The sequence below is a fragment of the Dermacentor andersoni genome, chromosome 2 (genome assembly GCF_023375885.2).
Source record: "Dermacentor andersoni chromosome 2, qqDerAnde1_hic_scaffold, whole genome shotgun sequence".
Lineage (NCBI taxonomy): Eukaryota > Metazoa > Arthropoda > Arachnida > Ixodida > Ixodidae > Dermacentor > Dermacentor andersoni.
In genome coordinates, this window is record NC_092815.1 from 17693004 (window position 1) to 17716052 (window position 23049).

A 23049-nucleotide genomic window follows, 5' to 3' on the forward strand; every position below is an offset into this window, starting at 1 on the left:
CAATAAGTTCATGTACTATACTTGATTACTGGTGAAAAGCATGTAGTGCCAGTGCATAAAAAATGTAATCATTTATTGGTATCAAATTATCCGGTCTTCATTATGACTAGTTGTTGGAAGCTGTTAGTCACACTGTAGGAAGCAGTGCTCCTTATCTGTAAAAGTACTATTCTAACCATGACATACTGTCACATGTCAACATGAATTCAGAAAAGGCATGTAAATTGTTATGTAAAGTCTTGTTTGTGTGCTGAACATAATTATTCTCCTTTTGGATATATCTGGCCAAGTTAATATATTAGACCTCTGTAAGGCATTCGACAAGGTACCATGTAGTAAATTGATGTATAAACATGAATAGGATTGCCAATGACTTATTAGGTAAATTACAGCTTACCTAAGAGAATTAATTAAATTCTGAGGTCTTGCATGCCAAAACCACGATATTAAATGTGGCCGCCGTAGCCGGGATTCGATCCTATTCCCTTGGGCTTAGTAGCGCAACTCCGTAGCCACAATGCCACCATGGCAGGTTACCCAAGAGAGAGAAGTTCATTGAAAATGGTGGTCACTCATCAAATGTACTTTAGGAGTAACTTCTGGAGTCCCCCAAGGAAGTGTTCTGGGGCCTACTTTATTTCTTTTTTATGTTTATAATTTGTAATTCCAGATGGGGTGACCATAAGGTAATTTGTGGATGACCACACTGTATAGAGAAATTGTCAATGGAGGACCATAAGGACATACGGACTCAAGCTATTTCTGCTTGGTGCAACCTCCAAGGCACAAAATTAAATGCAGAAGAGATAGTACCTTAAGCATGTAGCAAGCAAACCATCCACCAGCATATTCTACTATTCATTTGGCGGCATTACAGTTTGCAAAGTACCTTGGCATTTCGCTCACCATTAAACTAAATTGGTCAACAAATCTCACTGGCTTGTACGTAAGCTATTGTTTATAAACAAACTTGAAGAATGCACTAGGCATGCTAAATTCTTAGCATGCACCGCCTATGCAAGGTCTAACCTAGAATGCCAAGAGTGTGTGGTGCCAGCCTTTATTAAAGAAGGAGTTGAAGCAATTGGGGCACATCAACCATTAGACAGAGAGGTTCATATCCGGCAAGTATAAAAAGCAAAATTCACCATCCGTTATTATGAAAGCTAATGGTATGCTACAATTAGAAACTATTTCAAAAACGAGTAATTGGACATCCCTTTACATGAGCATGTCGGGGAAAATTCAATCAGTCTAACCACACACAACCAATCACAACGATGAACATTCACTTCCTAGGATTGGAAATCAGCTCCTGCCACCATTGTTGCATGCTGTAGTAATTAAACAATCCTTCTCATGCTCTTAAAATTGTTTGTTGGTTGCAACTTTTGTATCGATATTGTACATGCTTCGTTTTTATGTGTGCATACTGATTTTGTTATGTCATATACTCTGTCTCTTACTCTCCTGCTTGGGCCAAACTAGTGGCTCACTTTATTTTGAAACAAAACTTTCAGGCTATGCCTCGTCACTGGTTAGACATTTCTTGTCGGCACTTGAGAATTTACTGCCAAAAGCTACAAGTGCATTTGGCCTCCTTTAGCCAATAACACAAACATCTGCGTGACACAATTCATTAAGATATGCATGACAGTGCACTATCACCAGACAAGTGCCTACTTCTGCAACAAGCGAGCCAAAACGCCAACACCATGGGCAACATTCTGTTTATTGCACTTGCTAAGTCACGTCTGTTGGGGCTGTGGTAAGCAGGTAAAGGAACTGGCCAGGGACGAAGAATGTGGAAGGCACCTACTGTTCTGTCGGCAATCTTTGTTCCTTCTTCCGAGTCCCATAGAAAAAACATTCAATGTAACGACACCTAAAACCGTACACACATACACAGTGCTGTGTTCTGCTGCCTCCTTGGGCACTGACTGTCCTGTAGCAGTCTGGTAGCTCCTTCTTCCGGTTAAAAAAGCACTCGCTGCCTCCATGGGGTGATCTGCAAAAAGAATATTTTACTTTAGCCTGCGCCAATCAAAGGATGCTCAAGCTGATGTCCTGACCAACAACTTAACTAAATAGGCGATGCGTCACAACTGGCATGCAGCTTAGTGCACAGAGACATATGCCACAAGGTATGGAAGAGTGTCTAAACGAACAATTTGGCCTATGAAATTACAATAGCAGCTATCACATATGGCAAAGCACTTCAGCATTCAGGTGTAAGAGTTTACAAATTTGTACTGCTATGTCCAAGCCTTCGCGACAACTAGTTGATGCCTGAAAAAGCGGATCCTTCTTCCGAGGTCGGTTTTAACTCGATGGTGGCATTAACATAGGTGCACACTATTCACTCATCTTTAACAGCAATGGTGTGGTAATGTATATATAAAGTTGAAACGCCATTAATTTTGTCAGACAATTCCAAGCATTTCTTACACGGCATGTGGGCTCGCCACTAAGGTTCACATTGAGGATACACTGGTTGAGGACATGTAAACTTGAGCAAGTAGAAAGGAATTTCCAGACCATGGCCTGCAGCCGCTAAACAAAGGACGCCTCACTTTTAGACCGGCCTTTGGTGGCGCGTGATCTGTGTTGTCTAACGCTGTACTTCCTCGGCCCCTTTCATGGTTTGTTTCACCTTTCTCGGCACTAAACATCCCCTTTGGATTCGCTTTTACCATTTAGAAATGGATATGCATCTCCGATTGTGCTCGATCCGCTGACCCCCAATTCGCAGTCCAGAATCTTAACCCATTCGCAGCCCTGACAAGACCAGCACTTGGCCGAGTCAGGCGGCGTTGATGAAAGACCGGCAAGGCATGAGAACATGCGCCACAACAGAGAATGCAATCACATGAAACAATCACAGGCTTAAGGCTATCAGACGGCAAGTAGGCGTCGTCACCCACCGTGCACGCAAGAAGGGCGGCGGACTTCCGGCCAGGCTTAGCTCACCTGTCTGTGCTAAAGCAAGGCGCAGCATCGGTAGCTGTATTTCTCCTTGGGCGGCAGCACGTTCATCTCGCGCACGATTTCGGCGAACATCTCGTTGACGTTGCAGCGGTTCTTGGCCGACGCTTCCATGCAGGGGCAGCCCCACAGCTGCGCGAGCGCCTCCATCTCGGCGCGCGTCACCTCGCGCTGGTGCTCGAGGTCGCACTTGTTGCCCACGAGCAGCACGGGCACGCGCTCGGCGTTCTTGACGCGCAGTATCTGCTCCTTCATATTCTTAATGTCCTGGAACGTGTGGTGGCTCGTGATGGAGTAGACGACCACGAATCCCTGGCCGTTCTTGATGTACAGGTCGCGCATTGAGGCGAACTGCTCGGTGCCCGCCGTGTCGAGTATCTCGAGCACGCACGGCGCCTGGTCAACCTCAATCTCCTTGCGATAGAAGTCCTCGATGGTCGGATCATACTTCTCGGTGAACACGCCCTGCACGAACTGTACCGTTAGGGCGCTCTTACCCACGCCGCCGCTGCCCAGCACCACGACTTTGAACTCACGCATCACGCATCGCCTGTCTGCAGGCGCAGCGGGCGCTAGGCCTACGACCACCACTTGCCCCACTCTCCTCGGGCGCTACAAACGTTTCTATCTACCGCCCGCTGCTACTAGGCATGATGCCTGCGGATAGCGTGGCCCGTGTCACCTGAACGACGTTGACAGGACGCACGGATGCGCTGGCCGCTGGGCGGCACACTGACTCATAATCACTAAGGCCCGAGAGGGCTTAGTCCCTCTAATCACCGCCCTCTTCGTAAAAGTGTCTTGCAGCAGGGAAGCAGAAACCACCGCAGAACAACCAACAACTTGGCCCGTGCTCGCCGCTGTCGTCACTTCCGCGTGTCCTTCTACACCGCTAGGGGGTGCCGAGGAACGCACCGAGACGCGCGCCTTCCCAGCGTCTCTTGCGGCGTTAACAGGAAAAAAGCGCGGGATTGATTTGCATGCTCGCCGTCACTTTAAGCGCCTTAAGGTTGGAATTTCTTATGACATCATGACAACGTGTTTATTCCTGTGGGGTACGGCAGCGCAGCGCAGCGACATGATTGAAAACTTCATTTCGACAGGTGTTTACATGAGTGTTTAGGTTGGCTGTTGGTTTAGGCGCTACGAGTCGCAGTTTTCTTGATTTCTTTATTTCTCTCTGGATGGGCGCAGAAAGATAGGAACCATTCATGGAAGCGCGCCAGACTTTCGTGCGAGCGAAAGCGCACTCGTGCCGTGCACTCTCTTCCTCAATCTCTTCTTTCTAAAAACAAAGACGGGGGCAGACGACGCTATGTCCTGCGCATTCGTTCTCTCTCGCCCAAAGAACGCGTGTCAGCGCCGTGTCGAGGAACAATCGCGACCCGTGAAGGATTTTGACACACTTGCGGCGTTTCTGCGAGCGCCATTGTTTTGAAAGCATGAACTGGGTCGGCCCAGCTCACACGCGCAAACGTGATGCGGTAACGGCGCAGGTCCCCGAAGGGTAACCTTTGCAAGTCCCATAAATGGCGACCGGTTCCTGTCAAAGGAAAAAAAGTATACACTGCGATGGCCGGAATGCTGAATCGGTGTAGCCGGTGTATGTTTTCGTTAACGACTGGAATCGCAGCAATTGCTGTTGAGCACATTATTTCTGTCAGTATATATCGTGTTATACGCGCTGCATCATAGTGCAATACCCACGGAATAGAAGATAGCGCACTGGTGCGGGTGTGACATATATGCTAGCCTGCTCCCCAATATTAACAGGACGACAAACGAATAACGTCCGCGTGTAGCAAGAAAAAAAGAAACGGTCTTGGCTCGAGTGATTTCTCAACCGGTGTGACGGAAGCGCAGACAGGCCGGGAGAGTCTTGTGCAGGACACGTCCATATTTAGTTCCTAGTCGTGTAACTCGAAACGTTCACGAACTTTGCAGCCATACTTCATGTTGCACCAGTTAGCACATTAATTGCTATGAGCGCATTCAAAACTCAGCAAAACAGAGAGCTGCGTTCAAATTATTTGCGCACACACACACAGATATATATATATATATATATATATATATATATATATATATATATATATATATATATATATATATATATATATATATATATATATATATATATATATATATATACAGGAACGAGACGACGAACTTTTAGGAAGACTTATTTACTGAACGTTTTCGGCTGGTGGACCAGCCTGTACTCTGACGAAGGCTGGTCCACCAGCCGAAAACGTTCAGTAAATAAGTCTTCCTAAAAGTTCGTCGTCTCTTTCCTGCGTATGTTACGTCGGGTCCTGCGTGCTGAATTTTGATGAAACCCCCTACATATATATATATGTATATATATATATATATATATATATATATATATATATATATATATATATATATATATGACATAACCCTCACTCATAATTATAATATATACTTCAATAAAGAAACATTTTATTTCCCATATATGATTTTTTATTGCTTCGCTGTCAGTTGGTTTCAAGTGTTTTTTACTAAAATCGAGCGCTTCGTTTCCACCGAATCTTCTTGCTCATGACTATAAATTCGTGGATGCAGTTATGGCCTAGTTAATATCCGGCCAATCTTATGATGTAAGCTTCTGCTTCCGAATAGCAGACTCCCTTCTTGCGGCTGAAATTGCAATACAAAAATTATAACAGATAAGACCGTAAAGTGAGCGTTAACCGCTTCACGACTGCAGTCACTGAAAAGCGCGACATCGAAATCACATGATGGAAACAATACCTCCTAAATTCAACTTGCGGCATTTATCAGAATGCGAAGAATACATTTTCGAATGGCGAAAGAAAGAAGACGTTTTCTTGCACACATGCATAGCGGCCCTGATCCCTTTTGTGACGAATTACGATTACTTCAAGGCGCTGCAGACTTCATCGAAAGAAAGTCAAGATAGTATACGATAATCCTTTGTGCATTTTCTAGTGGGTCCTCCTAATTAGAGAGTAAGTAATTTTCAATTTGGTGTACAGTTCGTCTAGTCCAATTTTCTCACAAGAAGGTGAGAACCTCCTAAAATCGGATCTAGAAGTTAAATATTGGCTGGAGGTGGTCATGGAGGTCACACCACACGGAGGTGACATATAATTTTGAACAAAGGTACGAAATCATTTATTGTCTTGATGGGTGATCATCGCGACGAAATGGACGCACACTCATTTGTCGTTTTGATCGGTGGTCATTATTTCACACGACACTGCAATCACATTCTTTGATAATGTCAAATCGATGCACGTACGCCGCTGGGTGGTCGGTTGGGCCGGATCGGCTATGTCTGTAAAACGGGACGCGTAAACCACTCCCTTTTCGGTACCGACACGTCCACATTGAGATCACCGAGAACGACAACAGCGGTAGTGTCATAGCAGCTAATTCACGCAAAGTTAGTAGCCATGAACCTTACGGGGCTATGAATCGCTTGCTTACGAGGGTATGAGCCCTCGTAAGCAAGTTATGGCTACTCACGTAAGCAAGTCATGGCTACTCACTAAGTGAGTAGCCATGAACCTTACGGGGCTATGAATCGTTTGCTTACGAGGGTATGAGCCATTGCTCATACCCCAAATGCGACCCTAAGTGCAGGCTATGCGGTGGCCGACACTTCACCGCTGCCAAGGACTGCAAGCAGAGGTACCAGACGCCGTACCTCGTCAGATGCAGGCGCGGGGAGCGATCCCTAGCCAATAGAAGCAAGTCTCCGGCCTTCGCCATGGGCGAGTGACGATCCCGGCAGTCGCCGGTCGCTCCGGGGCTCGAAGGAACTCCAGATCCAGGAGCCGCCTTCCGGACGCTATTCCAGGTCCAGGGGAGATCCAGGTCCAGGGGCTAATCCGGGTCCAGGGGCAGATCCAGAAGCCGCTCCACGGAGCCGCTCCGTCTCCAGGGCCCATGGTCCGGTTCCAGCGTCGGACAGCAGAGGAAGAGAAAGTCGACCCTATCCTGGGCCGACATGGTTATTGGCGGCGGCGAAGGGAGACCCTCCCGGGGCTCACACGACCCGGCCGCTCCCAGAGCAAGCTAGGGACGTCGAGGTAGCGCGCCTTCGGAAGGAAAACGGGGACTTAAAAGAAATGGTCAGAAAGATGGCTAGCGAAATGACAAAGATTAAGAAATTGGTAATCAGTCAGAGGGCTTCTGCCAAAGCGTCGGTGCCGACCGCCACCGAAGCACCGGTTCCGGCCAGCGACTCGGCCGGCGTCCCCAAGCGTAGGGCAGTCGGGCAGTCTACAGTAAGGAAGAACCATGTTCGCAAACCAATGAGATCAAGGGCATGTTGGCCACCCTCACTAAGAGCGTGCAGTAGTTACAGCAAGGCTTAGCACAGGTGCAGGTCGCCCTAGGGGCCCCGAAGACAGGCCGAGGCGCGCTGGCCGATCGCGTGGACGCCCTCGAGCGTCTGGTGATCCCAAGTACTACGTCCGCAACTCCGATGCAGGTCGTTGTTCCGAACGCGTCGGGGACTATAATCAGGGCTACGAGCACATCGGGGACACTTTTTTACGTGCACCTGTGCTTACAGCAGGCACTACAGAAAACTTGTCTAATCATGGTTAGTTCCAAAGAGGAGTTCAGAATTTGGCAATGGAACTGCAGGGGGACTCCAATAAGAGGGCTCCGTTGCAGCAATATTTTAGATCGCTAGCTAACAAACTATAGGTAAGAGCATTGCAGGAAACCCTCGTTTATGCCGCATCCCTCCCCGATTATCGGGCCGTCTCCGGGCAGCCCGGAGGTCGGGGAGTATGCACGTTAGTTGACAGGAGGCTTACACACTTGTCTCATGACCTGAAGCTGGCGAGTTGCAAAGTCGAATACGTCATGGCGGAGGTTTTGCTCAACACGAGACAACGCAACCAGCGGAGAAACAGCGTGTTTATGCTCAACATCTACAGCAATCCCAGGGACTCCCGATAGCAGTTCAAGAGGATACTCACCAAGCCCGTCGACCTGGCCGGCACCCATACCCTGGTCGTAGTCGGGGACTTCAACACCCCGTACGGACCGTGGGGGCACGTCTGCGACACGAGCAAGGGCCGGGGTCCGTGGCAGAATGCCAATGAAATGGACCTCATTCTCATCACGGACAAAGCGTTCCCGACCCGAATCGGCAACTTGATGAACCGGGACACCACCCCCGATCTGACGTTCGGTAAGAACGTCGAGGGAGCCGAATGGAGTAACACCGCAATGGATTTTTTTAGCGACCAGTATACGTGCTCGAAACCCGCTTCGACGTCGCCCGAAGTAAATCCAGAGAGTTCACCATCACATACTGGTATATTTTTCGCAAGCTCCGCAGCAACGAAAGCGCACCCGTCCCTAAAAACCTGGAGGTTGAGAAGATGGACAGCAGAGTAGCCCATCTTGGGAGGCCAAGCAGGCCCTGCTCCTCCGATGGAAGGAACAAAGGCACAACCGCAGATTGAGGAAAAAGTATTCCGAGCTCAACAAGCCCATCGAAGATCACTGTTGGACCCTCGGGAAGCAGCAACGGGACGAGGTCTGCGACTTGATCGACGGGCAGATGCGCAACGGCAAGTCCTGGGGCATGCTCAAACATCTCAAGGAGGGCAGCACCAGATGCAGTCAGAGACACACGCTCGCCAGAGCCCTGCACGAAGCTACCAGATCCTGTTCCGGGGACAAGTTGGTTACAAAGCTCATGGAGAAGTACCTGACCGTAAAGCATGGAGACGAGGAAGTCCGGTTTCCCGACTACCTCGGCCCGGCCCGTTCGGAGTTGGACGAAGACCACCGTGTAGGAAATCACACAAGCTATTTTCGCGCTCAACGGCAAGTCTGCGCCAGGTGCCGACAGCGTCACCAACAAGATGCTGCGGAACCTTGACGACCGCTCAATCGAATACCTCACTGAGGTAAACGAGACGTGGATAAACGGCAGCGTCCCAGAACAATGGAAGACCGCCAGTATCGTCCTGATCCCGAAACACGGCAAGGCTCCGAACGTGGACAATCTCCGACCATCTCTCTCACGTACTGCGTCGGGAAGGTGGCGGAGCACGCCGTCCTCAACAGACTAAGCAGATATCTCGAAGACAACAACGCCTATACTCACAACATGATTGGCTTAATTCCGTGTCGGCCTCTCGTCGCAGGACGCCATGAAGATGATCAAACATGAAATCATCGACGGCAGTACCAATGACTGCAGGGCCCTGCTTGACAACGTTCTCCACGAATACATCCTGGCCTCCGGCGCGGACCTCGAGCTGGGCACTGTATAACTGCGTCCGTTCGTTCCCGACGGGGAAGAAAGTGAATTTGCGGATCGGCGACTTTGTCTCCGACGAGGTGCTCCTGGGCCCACGGAGCACGCCGCAAAGCTCGGTCATTTCGCCCACTCTTTTCAACATCTGCATGGTCGGCGTCTCGAGGAAGCTAGCCCAAGTTGAAGGTATCAAACACACCACCTACGCCGGCGACATCACGATCTGGTGCACCGGCAGTAGCGAAGGGCAAGTGGAAAACGCCATGCAAGAGGCCGTAGACGTCACGGAGCAGTACCTGCTACCCACCGGACTCAGGTGCTCCCCGACCGAATCCTAGCTTCTGCTTTACAGAAAAGAAAGAGGGGCAGATTGAAGGGCTGGAAACCGGTTTGCGAAAGTGACATTCACCCCTGTTCACTCGGAGCAGCGACCCGATGCCTAGGGTCGACACCATCAGAGTTGTGGGTATGTTCATCGAATCGGGTGGTGGCATGCAATGGCACTGCGTTGCGCAAAATCATTGCGAAGACCGACAACGCTTTTCGCCTCCAGCAAAGGGTCACGAACAGACATCGTGGCCTCAAGGCGGACAACCTGCTTCGGCTCTTCCACGCCTTTGTGCTGCGTCACTTCACCTACACGGTGGCCATGCACAACTGGCTCAGAACCGAGCGGGACAAGCCCAATGCACTAGTTAGAAAATTCGTCAAGAGAGCCCTCGGGCTGCCCGTCAGAACGTATACCGAGGACCTCTTCAGGCTCAGCATACACAACACCATGGAGGAGATAGCCGAGGCTCAGGAACGGGCTCAGATAACTCGGCTTACCACCACGCCGGCCGGCAGGCGGATCGTCGAGGAGATCGGACTCGCCACCACCAAGAACTTGGCTAACAACACCAAAATCCCCAGAGAAATAAGGGAGGTGTGTGTGTAAAAACTTTATTGTCCATGAGGGGTGACACCGGAGCTCCGGTACCACTCGTAGGCGTCCAGAGAGCCCTGGAGCCCGATCGGCCCGATGTCACACTAAGGGGCAGGGGTTAGTAGACGAAGCAGTTTGCCGCTTCGGCTGCCAGACGGACAATGTTGCCCTGTGCCGCTGGGTTTTCGCTATGAAGCGCGGTCTCCCATTCTTCTTCGTTCTTGAATAAATTATATCCCGGGGAGTAGCTGCACTCCCATAGGATATGTCTTAGATTTCCTATTTTATCGCAGAATCTGCAGAATTGGTCCTCCGGATTTGCCGTTTGCGTGAGCTGTCTCCATCTGGGAGGCATGTGGTTCTTTGCTTGCAGGCGGCCCCAGGTGACTGCCTCTGTGGACGTGAGGGACGTAACCGGGAGAGGATATTTCCGGCGTCCTAATCTGTAGTGCTCTATGACCTCCGTGAGCGTCTCGACCTTAAAGTTAGGTTGAGGCCGTCCCCCCCCCCCCCCCCCCCCCCCCCTTCGGATAGTGAGCGCTCAGGCGAGGGCGTTGGCGGCTTCGTGTCCTGGTGTGTTGGAGTGAGCGGGGCACCATGTTAAGGTGATGCCTCTGCCTATGTTGCCTATCGATATTTGCTGTACGCGTAGTCTGATATTTCGCCCATTTGCAGAAATTTCTTACTGCCGATTTGCTGTCGCTAACGATCACCCTTGCGTCCATACTAACGCACGCTCGGGCGATCGCCGCTTCCTCCGCTGCCGTGGCGTCTACTCCGTTTGTATATATCACGCCCTGTTCTACCCCGGACCCGTCGACTACCACTGAGACGGAGCTTCCGTCTCCGCCAAGGGTGGCGTCTGTGAAGGCAACCGTCTCGGGTGGCATTCTGTTAGCTTTGTTGCCAAGTGTTTGGCTCTGTGCTGGCGTATTTCCTGATCGTGTTGTGGGTGCATGTTCTTAGGTATCGGTGTGTGTGAGGGATTTCCTAATTTCGGACTCTATGTGGAATGTCTGGTATTCGGTTACTCTGTTCCCTTGTAGTCCTACCCAGTTTAGAATCTGCTGTCCTGTCTCGGTTAGACTCAGACGTTCGAGTTGTGCCGTTCTCGTCGCTTCCGCTAACTCCTGCCATGTGTTATGCACCCCCATTCCCTCTAGTGCCTCGGTTGACGTCGAGATTGGTAGTCCCAAAGCACGTTTCGTGCGTTTCCTTATTATTACGTATAGCTTGTTTATTTCTGCTTTTTTATGTTAAGGAATGGGGTTGATTAGCAGATCCGACTCAATATATGAAGGCCTGGACCAGCCTTAACTTGTTCTTCTCCTATAGCCCTCTGCCTCTGGCCGAGATTCTTCTAATGATGCTTACCACTTGGTTTGCGTGCGCGTCTAGCTTAGCAATAGTCGTGTGGTTGTTTCCTGCTTCGCTTATGAGCATGCCCAATATTCGGATCTCATCTACTTGCGGAATTTCCCTCCCTTCTAAGTCTATCGAGATTCTTGGAGGAGATGCGTTGTCTTCTTCGTCCGGGGCCTGATGATTAGTATTTCCGACTTCGTCGGGGAGCAGCTCAGCCCTTTACTTTTGGCATGGAGGTCTATGATGTCGGCTGCCCGCTGGAGACTTTCTTCGATAGACGCATCGCTGCCCTCATTGAGCCAAACGTTGACGTCGTCTGCGTAGACGCTCGTCTTTAGTCATTCGATCCTTCCCAACATGCACGGGAGCTCGGTCTTTCATAACTAATTTAAATAGGAAGGGGGATAGGATGGCTCCTTACGGGGTGCCCCTGTTTCCTAATTTAATCTCTTCCGAGCTGAGGCTCTGCATGTGCAGGGTCGCTGCTCTGTCTTTGAGAAAAGATTTTACGCAGTCGAAGGTCCTCTTCCGTATACGTTCACATTTGACAGGCCGTCGAGGATGGCCGAGTGGCTGACATCAAACGCTTTGATTACGTCTATGCCTAATATTACTCTCGTATCTTTGGTCTTTCGTTTGTCTATAATATCGGGTTGGAGCCTTATCATGGTACCTTGAGCGCTAAGGTGCGGTATGAAACCTACCATCTCGTGGGGCCAGATGCTGTTTTCTTCCGCGAATCGAGTTAGTCACGTGTGAGTTACCTTCTCCAATAATTTTCCTAGACACGAGGTCAGTGGAATTGGGCCGAGATTTTCTATACCCGGGATTTTGCCCTTCTTATGGATTAAAATGATGTTGGCATGTTTCCAGTCTTTAGGGACTTCCCCAGATTCCCACATTTTGTTCAGATAGGCTTTAAGATGAAATACAGAGTCGTCATCTAAGTTCCTCAGCATACCTTGGGTGATCTTGTCTGGGCCAGGGGCTGTGTTCCTTTTGAAGTCAAAGAGCGCGGCTCTGATCTCTGCTTCTAGAATGGATTCGTCCAGTAGCGGATTCTCCGCTACCTGATATTTTTTATCCGCTGCCGGGCGTGCGGGGCCTATATATATTTCTTTAAGTCGGTCGATGAGCTATTCATCGGTTCCGTCAAATTTGTATCTTGCCTTGATTTGCTCTATGTTGGCGTGGGTTTTGGTGTTGGTGGGGTCTATGAGGTGGCGCAGCATCTGCCACGTGCTGGGACGGCTCATATTCTTCTCTAGCTCGTCGCATTTTTGATCCCACCTTTTCCATTCTAGTTTGAATGCGTAGCTCTTTATTTCTTTATCGCGCTCGGCGATTTTCTTCCTTAGGTTATGGTTCCATTTCTGGCGCTTTAGCTTGTTCTCGAGGGTTCTTTTTTGGTTCCACATATTTCTAAGCTTGTTGTCTAATATGAATGGGAGGTCATCTCCCTCAACCGTTTCGGTGGCCTGTTTCACGTGTGAGACGACGGTTGAGGTCCACTCTGTTATGTCTCCGATTTCGCCTAAGTCTGCTGTTGACCTGATATCGCTGAATATGTCCCAGTCAGTTGCGGTGGCCTGCTTTGGCTTATGTACGGGCACCCCTAGTTTCCTATCGATTTGGATTTCGATTATAAAGTGATCGCTGCCGAGGTTTTCGCCCGTGTTTTTCCACGATGTTTGTGCTCTAGTGTTAGGTCCGGTGTCGTGTCACAGCAGATGCTGTTACACGTTCTGGTTGGCTCGTTCGGGTCCGTTAATAGCGAGAGTCCTGTCTTCTGAATCGCTTCCCACAGCATTCTTCCTTTCCTGTCGATTTTGGTGTAGCCCCATTCGTGATGATTTGCATTGAAGTCCCCTATTAAAAGCAGGGGGCACGATTTTGCTGCGCTCAGCGCTTTCTTAAATGTGGTCTCGAACTGTGCCTTTTGTGACGAGGGCGGCTGTATGCGTTAAGGACGAATATGCTTCCCTATATTCTTTTTGCCGGTAAGGATTTCTACGAGTACGGCTTCCACTTCGTCCATACTCGCGTCGTGTTCAATTACCGCTATGTTATTCTTAACTAGGGTGGCAACTCTAGATTTCTCCTCTCTTCTGCTGTCGAATGTGCGGTATCGTGAAATTTGGACTGGGGGCTTTCCTGTTTCTTGTAACGCCACGGCAAGCGGAGGCTCTCCTTGATTTAGAATGTGCTGTTGCAGCAACGACTTTCTTTTTTTCGAAGCCCCTGCAGTTCCACTGCCAAATTATAGTTCCTGTCCTGGCCATGATGAGGGAGAGAACGGGGCTTCCGGGCTTGAGGAAGGCTCCGCATCGGGATGAGCTCGTTCTTCGCCTCCTAGCACGGTCAGAAGTGCGTTCGTATGATTTGATATAGCCCGGAATTTCTTATCTATGATAGCGCTTAGTTTGGTTAGCATATGCTTTCCTCGTATTACTTGAGTTCGTCCTCGTTAATATTTCTGTTCATTCTTTTCTTCTCTCGGGTGGAGCCGTTTCGTGCCCGTCTGCCTTCCTTTTTGAGGTGCCTACCGTATCTACCATCGTGCTGCCCTCGGCCTGCGTCTCGGGGGCGGCTATTCTCTGGAATGGGGTAAGCGGCCATGTTGGCGCCGCCTGCGTAGCTCGCATTGTTGGGTGCGTTAGCTGCACAACTTGCTCTTTGAGTTGGTTTACTGTTTCCGTTAGGGTTTTGATTATTTCTTTTAGTCGGCTATTTTCCTCATCTCGTTTTTCTATCTCTTTCTTAAATAAAATGGCCTGTGCCTTGTAGGAGTTGTCGGACGATCCCACTGCTGTCAACCAGATGTAGGAGTCGTCGGACGATCTCGCCGCTGCCACCATTTGAAGGAGTTGAAGGTCGTAGAGAGGAACTCGGTGAACAGGATTTATTTACATTATTTACATCTTAGACAAGACATACATCGACAGTCTAGCGTGACTCCCATATGGAGCCCGCAAGGCTAACATACAGCAAACAGCTTACGAGCACACAGCTCACGAGTACATTTCGAGCATGACAACGAGCACGCAGCTCACTAGTACATCTCGAGCACGACAACGAGCACTCAGCTCACTACGACGAGCACACACTAGCAGCCGGCAAACGCTGCTTATAAGCACTTGGTACCCCCCTTGATTCCAAGTGGACGGAAACGTTCGTCCAGTCATCGTTCGACGTCACCGTTCGACGTCACCGTAGATGACCCGCCCTTTTGGAGGAGCGGGCTCACACACTCGTGTTGCACACACACACAGGTGTAATGGTCCGGAGCCGACGTCAGAGGGGCTTCGTAGAACTCTGCTCCGTCCCGGGTGGCGGTTTCAGCACAAAGCCTGCTTCGTCGAACTCCTTCACTCGCAACGGCGACGAGGCTAGAGGTTGGCGGCGGCGTTCCAAGATGAGGTTACCACCGCGGGCGTAACTGGCTGGCAAACTTGCACTGCAGCTGGCCGTTCTTAACAGCGCCTCCATGGCCCGGAAAATCTCGACTGTCCAGTGCTGGCAACCGCTGGGCAGGAAGAGAATGGCTGGCGATCAAGACGATGGCTTTGCTCTCTGCAACACCTGCGCACTTGGAATGCCTTCAACCATCTCACAACAACTGGCACAGAGGAGTCGACCCGGCAACACAATACCACTCGGCGTGCAAACGCCCGGAATCAGCTGTTAACCCACCAGGCCTCCTATCAAAATTTCAGTGCAAGTCACTCAACTGGGAATCCCCAAGTTTTGCCCCAAAATTTCGTGCCGCCAAAGCGAGCGTTCACGTTCCTCTTGAGTTCGACCAAACCCGACCGTCGCGCTGCACAAGAGTAAAGGTTTACGCAGAATTAAACCGAAGGCTCTCAAACACCAATACCCAAACATAACTTAAGCAGCCTAACTTCGCGAACAGCCTGTTCTTATCCTATCACAATGGCGTACTTATCTCACGTACTGTTGCCACTGAACAGTCTGGCCAACTCCATAGGTACGTAACCACAAACGCGCTAGCTTTGTGGTCTCTATTCAGAACGCGTACTTGCGTCATACACAAAGTTTTTATCACGCTTACTCACATTTGTTCCTTTAGTCCATACAGGACACGTTCCTTAAACGAACAACCAAACTTGCGTAACTTACGTAACACAGAGGAACCTTTAAACAAATGTACCTTCTAACGACTAGTTCTACGCACGCGTACTAGAGAAGTCAGAATACGGCTGCCCTCAACACACACGAGCAACCCAGTCATAAACGATCTGCTTCTTTCCGTCCGCACAGGACACGTACGCGCTAATGAACCTAAGACCTATCCTCAGTGCAAATCACGCACTTGCAGAAAACCTACGCGGTTAACCTTAGAAAATAAAAAAAAAAACACATAAAAAAGAAAGTTAACTAATACACACGCGCATTACGATAGGCCTCTCAACGATAACCTTGACATCAAGGTTACTTACACACACAAAAAAAGGAAGCCTATCTACTTATTAACTAATTCCTCGCGATACTACATGTTTACAGGAAAAAAAAACACGTCTTTCATATTTCGAGCTTCTCAAACAAAAACAAAGCTCATACTTTTACATATTGAAAGAAACTTAAATCGCGAAAATTATCCGATGCTCAAAAAAATAAAACATGCTTTACTTCTACGGAAGCTCTCTTGGCCTCTCTTTTTCAAACGTTTACAACTGACTCATACTATTTGAGCCGTGCTCGAGGTGGTCGCGGTTTGAAAGCTATTCTGGCTATCCAGGAACAACAAAAGGGCTGACTCACTATGAGCTCCCCCAAGACGTTACAGTCTCCTGCCAATTTGCGTCCTGGGGCCCCTCTTTCCTCACAAACTCGAGTGACCGCGTTGCGATTCCCCACCTGTCTCGTCTTGCCACCTTGCGCTTCTTTGTACTACACGCTGAGCTTCGAAAAGAACGACGGAACGACGAGGAATTTAACTGCCCCGTGCCCTTTTTCCGCGTCCGTGCAGAACATGCTCCTCGGTCCCCCTTTGACCGGTGGCTCGAACGTGTTTGATGCGTCAACATCGTCCGTGACGACCGCACCTTTCTTTTTTCGGCGCCCTACCTTTTCGTGCCTGTCGCCGTCTTTAGCTTCACTACATTAGCCACCGTTCCCATCTTTTCGGCGCTTCTTTCTGCGGCGCTTTCTCCTCGAACGCTCTTTCATGCCGTCATCTCGCGCCTCGTGCTGGCCGTTACACATCTCGTCGGCCCGGATCGGTCTCTTACCCGCACAGTCTGAATGATCCTTAACTAAATCATTCCTCTCTTGGCTACCTAGACTGGCGGAGAGCCGCACCGATCCCTGAACGATGCAGTTGTTCTCTCGTGAGCTACGGAGCTCGCCATCCCGAGAACTACTCTCAACTGCATCGTCCAGCTGGCACTTCTCTTCGGCACGGAGATCTGACTCGACTTGGGTGCTCGTGTCTGTCGGGTCAACAGTACACTCTACTTCGCTAGCAACCTCGCTAACATTACAAGCGACGCTCACTCGCGGTAACTTTGCCAATTTGTTTGCAGCTGGCCTAGCTGTCTCTACAGTCCTGCTGTTGACACAGCACCTCGTTGCTCTCACTCTGGCCTTTAACGGCCTCTGCTGCCACTAAGGCATCGTTAGCTGCTAGCACTTCGAGTTCACTTATGAACGTGCTGCTTATCCCGCAGGTGCTACTACTTTTCTCGGCTTTCAACCAATATCTGCTATCGACTTCCTTCCACTTTCGCTGCGTCCAGCCTGTTGTTGACTTTGCTCGATTAACTGCTCAAAACCTTCAATCTCTTTGTTCAATGCCTCAATGTACTGCCTCGTTACTTCTGTTAGGCCTTCTTTCTGCGAAACCCCTCAGTTTCTGCCTAGCTTCTTCCTGTTCTTGCCTAAATTCATCCTGTTCTTGCCTAATTGCTTCCTGTTCCCGTTTCTTACTTCGAATTCGTTTTCCCATTTGTTCTATGAATTTCAAATCATTCTCACTTTCGAGAATTGTCTTACGAATCTAAGATTCTTTCAAGTCCTCCTCTACGTCCACCTCGATCTCCTCACATAACCACAACAGGTCAGCTCTCGTCAAACATATTAGGACCATGGTCGCTACTTTAAGCTTTGGCTTTGCTGTCACACCAATACTTGCTGCGATACCCACGCAAATCAAAATACAAGTAAAAGATCCCGGCGAATCAAATCCAAAAACACAGAGAAATTGAAGCCTGGTAAATCTTACAGCCAAAACCAAACGCTTACCCACTGAAGCAGCACCATATCACCAGTCCTTCTCCGCCGTATCCAGTCAGTTGCAAGAGGTGGTCAATCCCAAGTCGCCTCCAACTTGATCAGGATACCGGTCGGTCACCATGTGCCAACGTCCGTCAGCTGCCGTTGCTGTCTCCAAGTAGTAGGCCGATCTATGAGCCGTAGGCCGATCTCACCGCTGCCATTCAATTGTCGGATTTGGCAGTCGTAGCTGTAGGAAGGAGCTTGACTTTTCGTCGGGACTTAGGAGAGCAGGATTTATTTACATTATTTACATCTTAGACAAGACATATATCGACAGTCTAGCGCGACTCCCATATGGAGCCCGCAAGACTAACATACAGCAAACAGCTTACGAGCACACAGCTCACGAGTACATTTCGAGCATGACAACGAGCACGCAGCTCACTAGTACATCTCGAGCACGACAACGTGCACTCAGCTCACTACGACGAGCACACACTAGCATCCGGCAAACGCTGCTTATAAGCACTTGGTCCCCCCCCCTTGATTCCAAGTGGACGGAAACGTTCGTCCAGTCATCGTTCGACGTCACCGTTCGACGTCACCGTAGATGACCCGCCCTTTTGGAGGAGGTGGGCTCACATACTCGTGTTGCACACACACACAGGTGTAATGGTCCGGAGCCGACGTCAGAGGGGCTTCGTAGAACTCTGCTCCGTCCCGGGTGGCGGTTTCAGCACAAAGCCTGCTTCGTCGAACTCCTTCACTCGCAACGGCGACGAGGCTAGAGGTTGGGGGCGGCGTTTCAAGATGAGATTACCACCGTGGGCGTAACTGGCTGGCAAACTTGCACTGCAGCTGGCCATTCTTAACAGCCTCTAATTCTGGTGTCCCACCATGGGAGACCGCGCTTGCGAAGGTGACAGGCATACCAAAGTGGGTCCTCTTGTCTCCTGGTTTCTCGAGGCCCGGCCAGTGGGTCTGTTTGTCCCTGGGTGGCGGCCTGGGTGCACTTCTGTCCCTGGACTCGGACCGTTGCTTTTTCGCCGTAGGCGGTAGCGTGACCCTCGTTGTCGGCCTGCTTCTACCCGCGGTCGCTTCTCCCTTGTTTTGTTCGGCCCTGGCCTCGGTCCGGGCGGCTTCGTGTTGTTTAACCCAGTGAGGCTTCCTGTATAGTTCCCTGCATGTCTGGTCCCCTAACTTCTTCCGCAGAGAAGATACTTCGGCTCGCAGGCGTGCTCCTCCGGCTGATTTCTTAGCCCGCAGCCTCGCAACGGGTGCTTCTTGGATCTGGGCAGACGTCTCGCCTGTGTCCAACCTTGCCGCATGCGTAGCAGACGTCGTACTTTTTCTTCTATAGGTGACATGGAATCCATTGACTGAAATATATTTTACGGCCTTCGGTACTTCCATATTCTTGAAGTTAGTGATGACAGATTCGGATGTCCTTCCTAGCCTTCTTACTGCCGTATGCTTTGGGTTGCGTGGGTTGCCCAACCCCCTGTGTATTTGTTCTTCCGTCAGCTCTAGGTTAATACCGTAGATGACGCCTTTGCCCCCTTCGGGCATCGCCGGGTGGGCAGTCATTTCGATATCTTCTTCTCCGGCTCGGATTTTCTTGATTTTGGCGAAAGCTTTGGCCCTTTCCTTGTTCGGGGTTGACATTAGGATCGTTGGGTTGTTTTTGTTGAAGACAATGTCCTCTTCTGCCATGGGGCGTAGCCCGGCCGCCTCAAGGATGGCGTTTCCGGCGAGAAAGCCCAGCTTCTTTATGCTGTCGATTCCTCCTGCAGGTCTGAGGATAATCTTCTCTGTGCCCGATGGCAGGCGAACTTGAAGCTTGTCTACCGCTCTCTCTGCCGTGGCCTTGCTTTACTTCAGGTTTAGGGGTTTTCGTTCCTTTCTTCTTGCTAATACTTCTTCCATCTTCTCCTCCGGGACGTATCTGCCGCCTATGGAGCGGCACCAGCCTTCTTAGGTTTCTTCTTTATCGGCGAAAGCGCCGTACTCCATCTTTTGTCCTTCCTGCTCTCCTGCGTGGGGAGGTCTTCTTTCTGCATGATTTCCATCCGAGGACGTTGGCTGTACGCCCCTGCCGCCAGTTGCCGCAGCTGTTGCAGCTCCGTTTCTTCGCTCTTCTGCCGGCGTCTCCGCCGACGCCGGCAGAACCGCTGCCCGTGGTTGCATCATCATGCTTGGGCCGGCGCAGCAGCTATGCGAGCTGCTACGCCGTTGCGTTCCCTCGGTGCTAGGCTTAGCTGGCGGCGTAGCCGCCTCGAAAATTCAAACTCTTGCAGAGATTAGAGAAGTGGTCCTACCATGGTGATGGCGGTAGTTCCGTGATCCCCTGGTGTTCACGGTTCTTCTCGTTCTTGAATTTTCACTGTAGGACTCAAACATTCGAAGATATGGACATTTACGTCAGAGCTCGATGTGAAGGCGACTTCCCTTAATCGCGCCCCCTAGCGTCCCCAGATAAATAAGGGAGAAGATCGTCGTCGCCCCGTTGCTCCGCAACGTTCATCTCGTGCACAACGCAGGTCGTCGCAAGGCAAGAACGTCGACGATACTAAAGCAAATATACAAGGACAAGATGAAGCAAGCTTCGTGGACGCCGCCGCATACCGAGACGGCAAGGCTTTTGCGGTTTCCGTCGTGGACACGCTGGGCAGTCATCAACTGTGTCTCGGTCCGGACGACGGACCCCGAGGTGGCCGAGCCAGTGGCCATTACACTCGCCATGCAAGACGGTCGGAGAGACGGGGTGTATAGCGATTCGAAAGCGGCCGTCAGGGCATTCCAGTAAGGCCGGGTAGCGCGGCAGGTAGTTCAAATTCTGAAAGGCGCCAAACACGGTGACAGCTCCACACACTCCGTTTTTTGTTTCCCTGGCCACGTCGGGGCGATTGAGCGGGTTCCTCCACCGAGTCTGCCCAGGAGGCTGCGCGTGGCTTTACCGACCGCGCTGCCCTCGGATCGGGCAACTCTCTCCTCGGACACAGAGACGCTCCTATCACGCACGATGAAATCACTAAATTATTGTACTTAGAGAGGGCTTTCCTGCCGTCACATTCCAAGCTAAGCAGGCCGCAGACGGTCATGTTCAGACTGCTACTTTGCCTCACATGCTTTGGGAGTGCGGGTCGTTGGGCCCTAAGTTCACCAAGGAAGAGTGGGACGCGCTCCTGCGAAGACTTGTCTTTGAAGACCAAATCCTGGCTGTCCAGCGCGCCCGCGATCGGGCCGGCAGGTCAGACCTGTCGGTACCGTCGTGGGATTAGCCGGGTGCGCGTTTTATCGCGTTTTGCTGGACCCAATAAAGGTTCACTCACTCACTCACTCACTCACTCACTCACTCACTCACTCACTCACTCACTCACTCACTCACTCACTCACTCACGGGGGTATGAGCCATTGATGATGGCAGTTTTTGACGTGCTGTTCTGTAAGTCGTATGAGTGATTAGAAAGAATTTAAGCACGGTTTGCTTCAGTTTGCTTAGTGCTTTTAGCTTCTGCCTTACGGGGCTATGAGCCACTGAATTTTTTGCTTGCTTACGGGCGCATGAATGCTTACGGGGGTATGAGCCATTGATGATAGTTTTGTTCACGGAGAACAAAAATATACAGCGAAGCTTTGTGTGAGTGCATAAAGAGTCGAAACACACACACACACACACACGCACACACGCACTATAGAAAGTACGCCAGTCGAAAGGAAGTGCAATTCGACCAACTCGTGGTGCCGCATTCCTATCGTGAGCAGCTCCTGCACCTAGTTCACGGGGGCTTTTGGACAGGGCAGCTGAGCATTCGGAAAACAAAGGACTGCTTACTGCAGGAATTTTACTGGCCCGGCTGCTTCCGGGAAATGGAAGCATTCGTGAGAAGCTACGACACATGTCAACGCATAGGCAAGCCCGGAGATAAGGCTAAAGCGCCAATGAAACTTGTTCCCATTATCACGGAGCCGTTTCACTGGCTCATAATAGACACAGTGGGACCACTTCCAGCAACGCAGTCTGGCTATCGGCATATTCTCACTGAACTATGCCCCGCAACGAAATTGCCAGAGGCGGTGCCCCTCAAAAAACTAGGCTCGGTGGAGATAGTCAACGCGTTTTTGTCTATGTTCCCGCGAGTGGGGTTTCCCGCAGAAATCCAGTCAGATCAAGGATCCGTCTTTACGATTGCACTGACCTCGACGTTTTTGGAAACGTGCGGTACTAAAATCATTCATAGCTCAGTGTACCACCCGCAGTCAAACGCGGTAGAGAAAGACCACTCAGTCATGAAACGGCTTTTGCAAGCCCTCTATTATGAGCACAAAGCCGATTGGGAAGTTTGCGTTCCTGCAGCAATGTTCGCGCTTCGAACTGCACCGCACGAGTCAACAGGGTTTTCACCTTCAGGGCTCGTTTACGGTCACTGCCTTCGGTCCCCTCTTCGCATTGATGTAGAAGCCTGGGAAGTCCGGGCGGACGACCTTACAGTTGTGGCATACGTGCCAGAGCTGTTAGACCGACTGCGCACATCTCAAGAATTAGCACGGTCGGAAATGCGCAGGGCCCAAAGCAATGCTAAGCGATATTATGACAGGACGGCTCGAACGCGACGCTTTGAATTTGGGGAAAAGGTAATGATCCTGAAACCCTCATTGAAAAACAAACTACAGGTTCAATGGGAAGGACTGGTTGACATAATTCGGAAATTATCTTAAAGAAACTGCGTAATCACGGTACCGAGAAAACGAAGGACACCACAAGTGTACCACAGCAATCTACTTAAACCCTATACCGGCAGAGGGAGGCCATTGTGAACATGTCACTTAACCAACCTGAGGAGATGTCTGTCGACTTTCCGGAGTTAACATCAATAACGGGGGCAAAAGACATTCACGAGACCATTGACAAGCTAGTAGAGCAGGCGGAGTTGAATCCCAATCAAAGGGCCGAACTGAGGGAACTCGTGTTTGAATTTTAAGACAGATTTTCGGACACACCAGGCAAGACCACTGCGATCGTTCATGATATCGAGTTAACCTCATCGGACCCAGTTCGATCGAAAGCTTATCGCGTTTCACCTCGTCAACGTCAAGTCATGGCTGCTGAAATAAACAAGATGTTAGAGCTAGATGTAATCGAGCCAGGAGAGAGTGATTATACCTCGCCTCTTATCTTGGTTGAGGTCCCAGGAAAGGAGCCGCGACCATGTATCGACTACCGAAGGCTCAACTTAATCACGAAGGATCAGACCTA

The 23049-nt window shown here is 50.3% G+C and overlaps 1 protein-coding gene across 2 annotated transcripts; it reads right to left on the bottom strand.

Annotated features, from left to right (window-relative positions):
• Positions 1–1712: 1712 nt before the first annotated feature.
• Positions 1713–3837, bottom strand: Rap2l (Ras-associated protein 2-like). 2 transcript variants are annotated; one of them, XR_007601865.3, is made up of 2 exons: positions 2925–3837; positions 1713–2008 (listed from the first exon to the last, which is right to left on the bottom strand). XR_007601865.3 is itself a non-coding variant. In XM_050190008.3 (2 exons), the coding sequence occupies exon 1, from the start codon at positions 3523–3525 to the stop codon at positions 2980–2982; it is 546 nt and encodes a 181-aa protein (XP_050045965.1). In that variant the 5' UTR covers positions 3526–3835; the 3' UTR covers positions 1713–2008; positions 2971–2979. The 2 variants fall into 2 exon arrangements, 1 of the variants encoding a protein (XP_050045965.1); XM_050190008.3 differs by having other exon boundaries at positions 2971–3835.
• Between the last annotated feature and the right edge of the window lie 19212 nt (positions 3838–23049).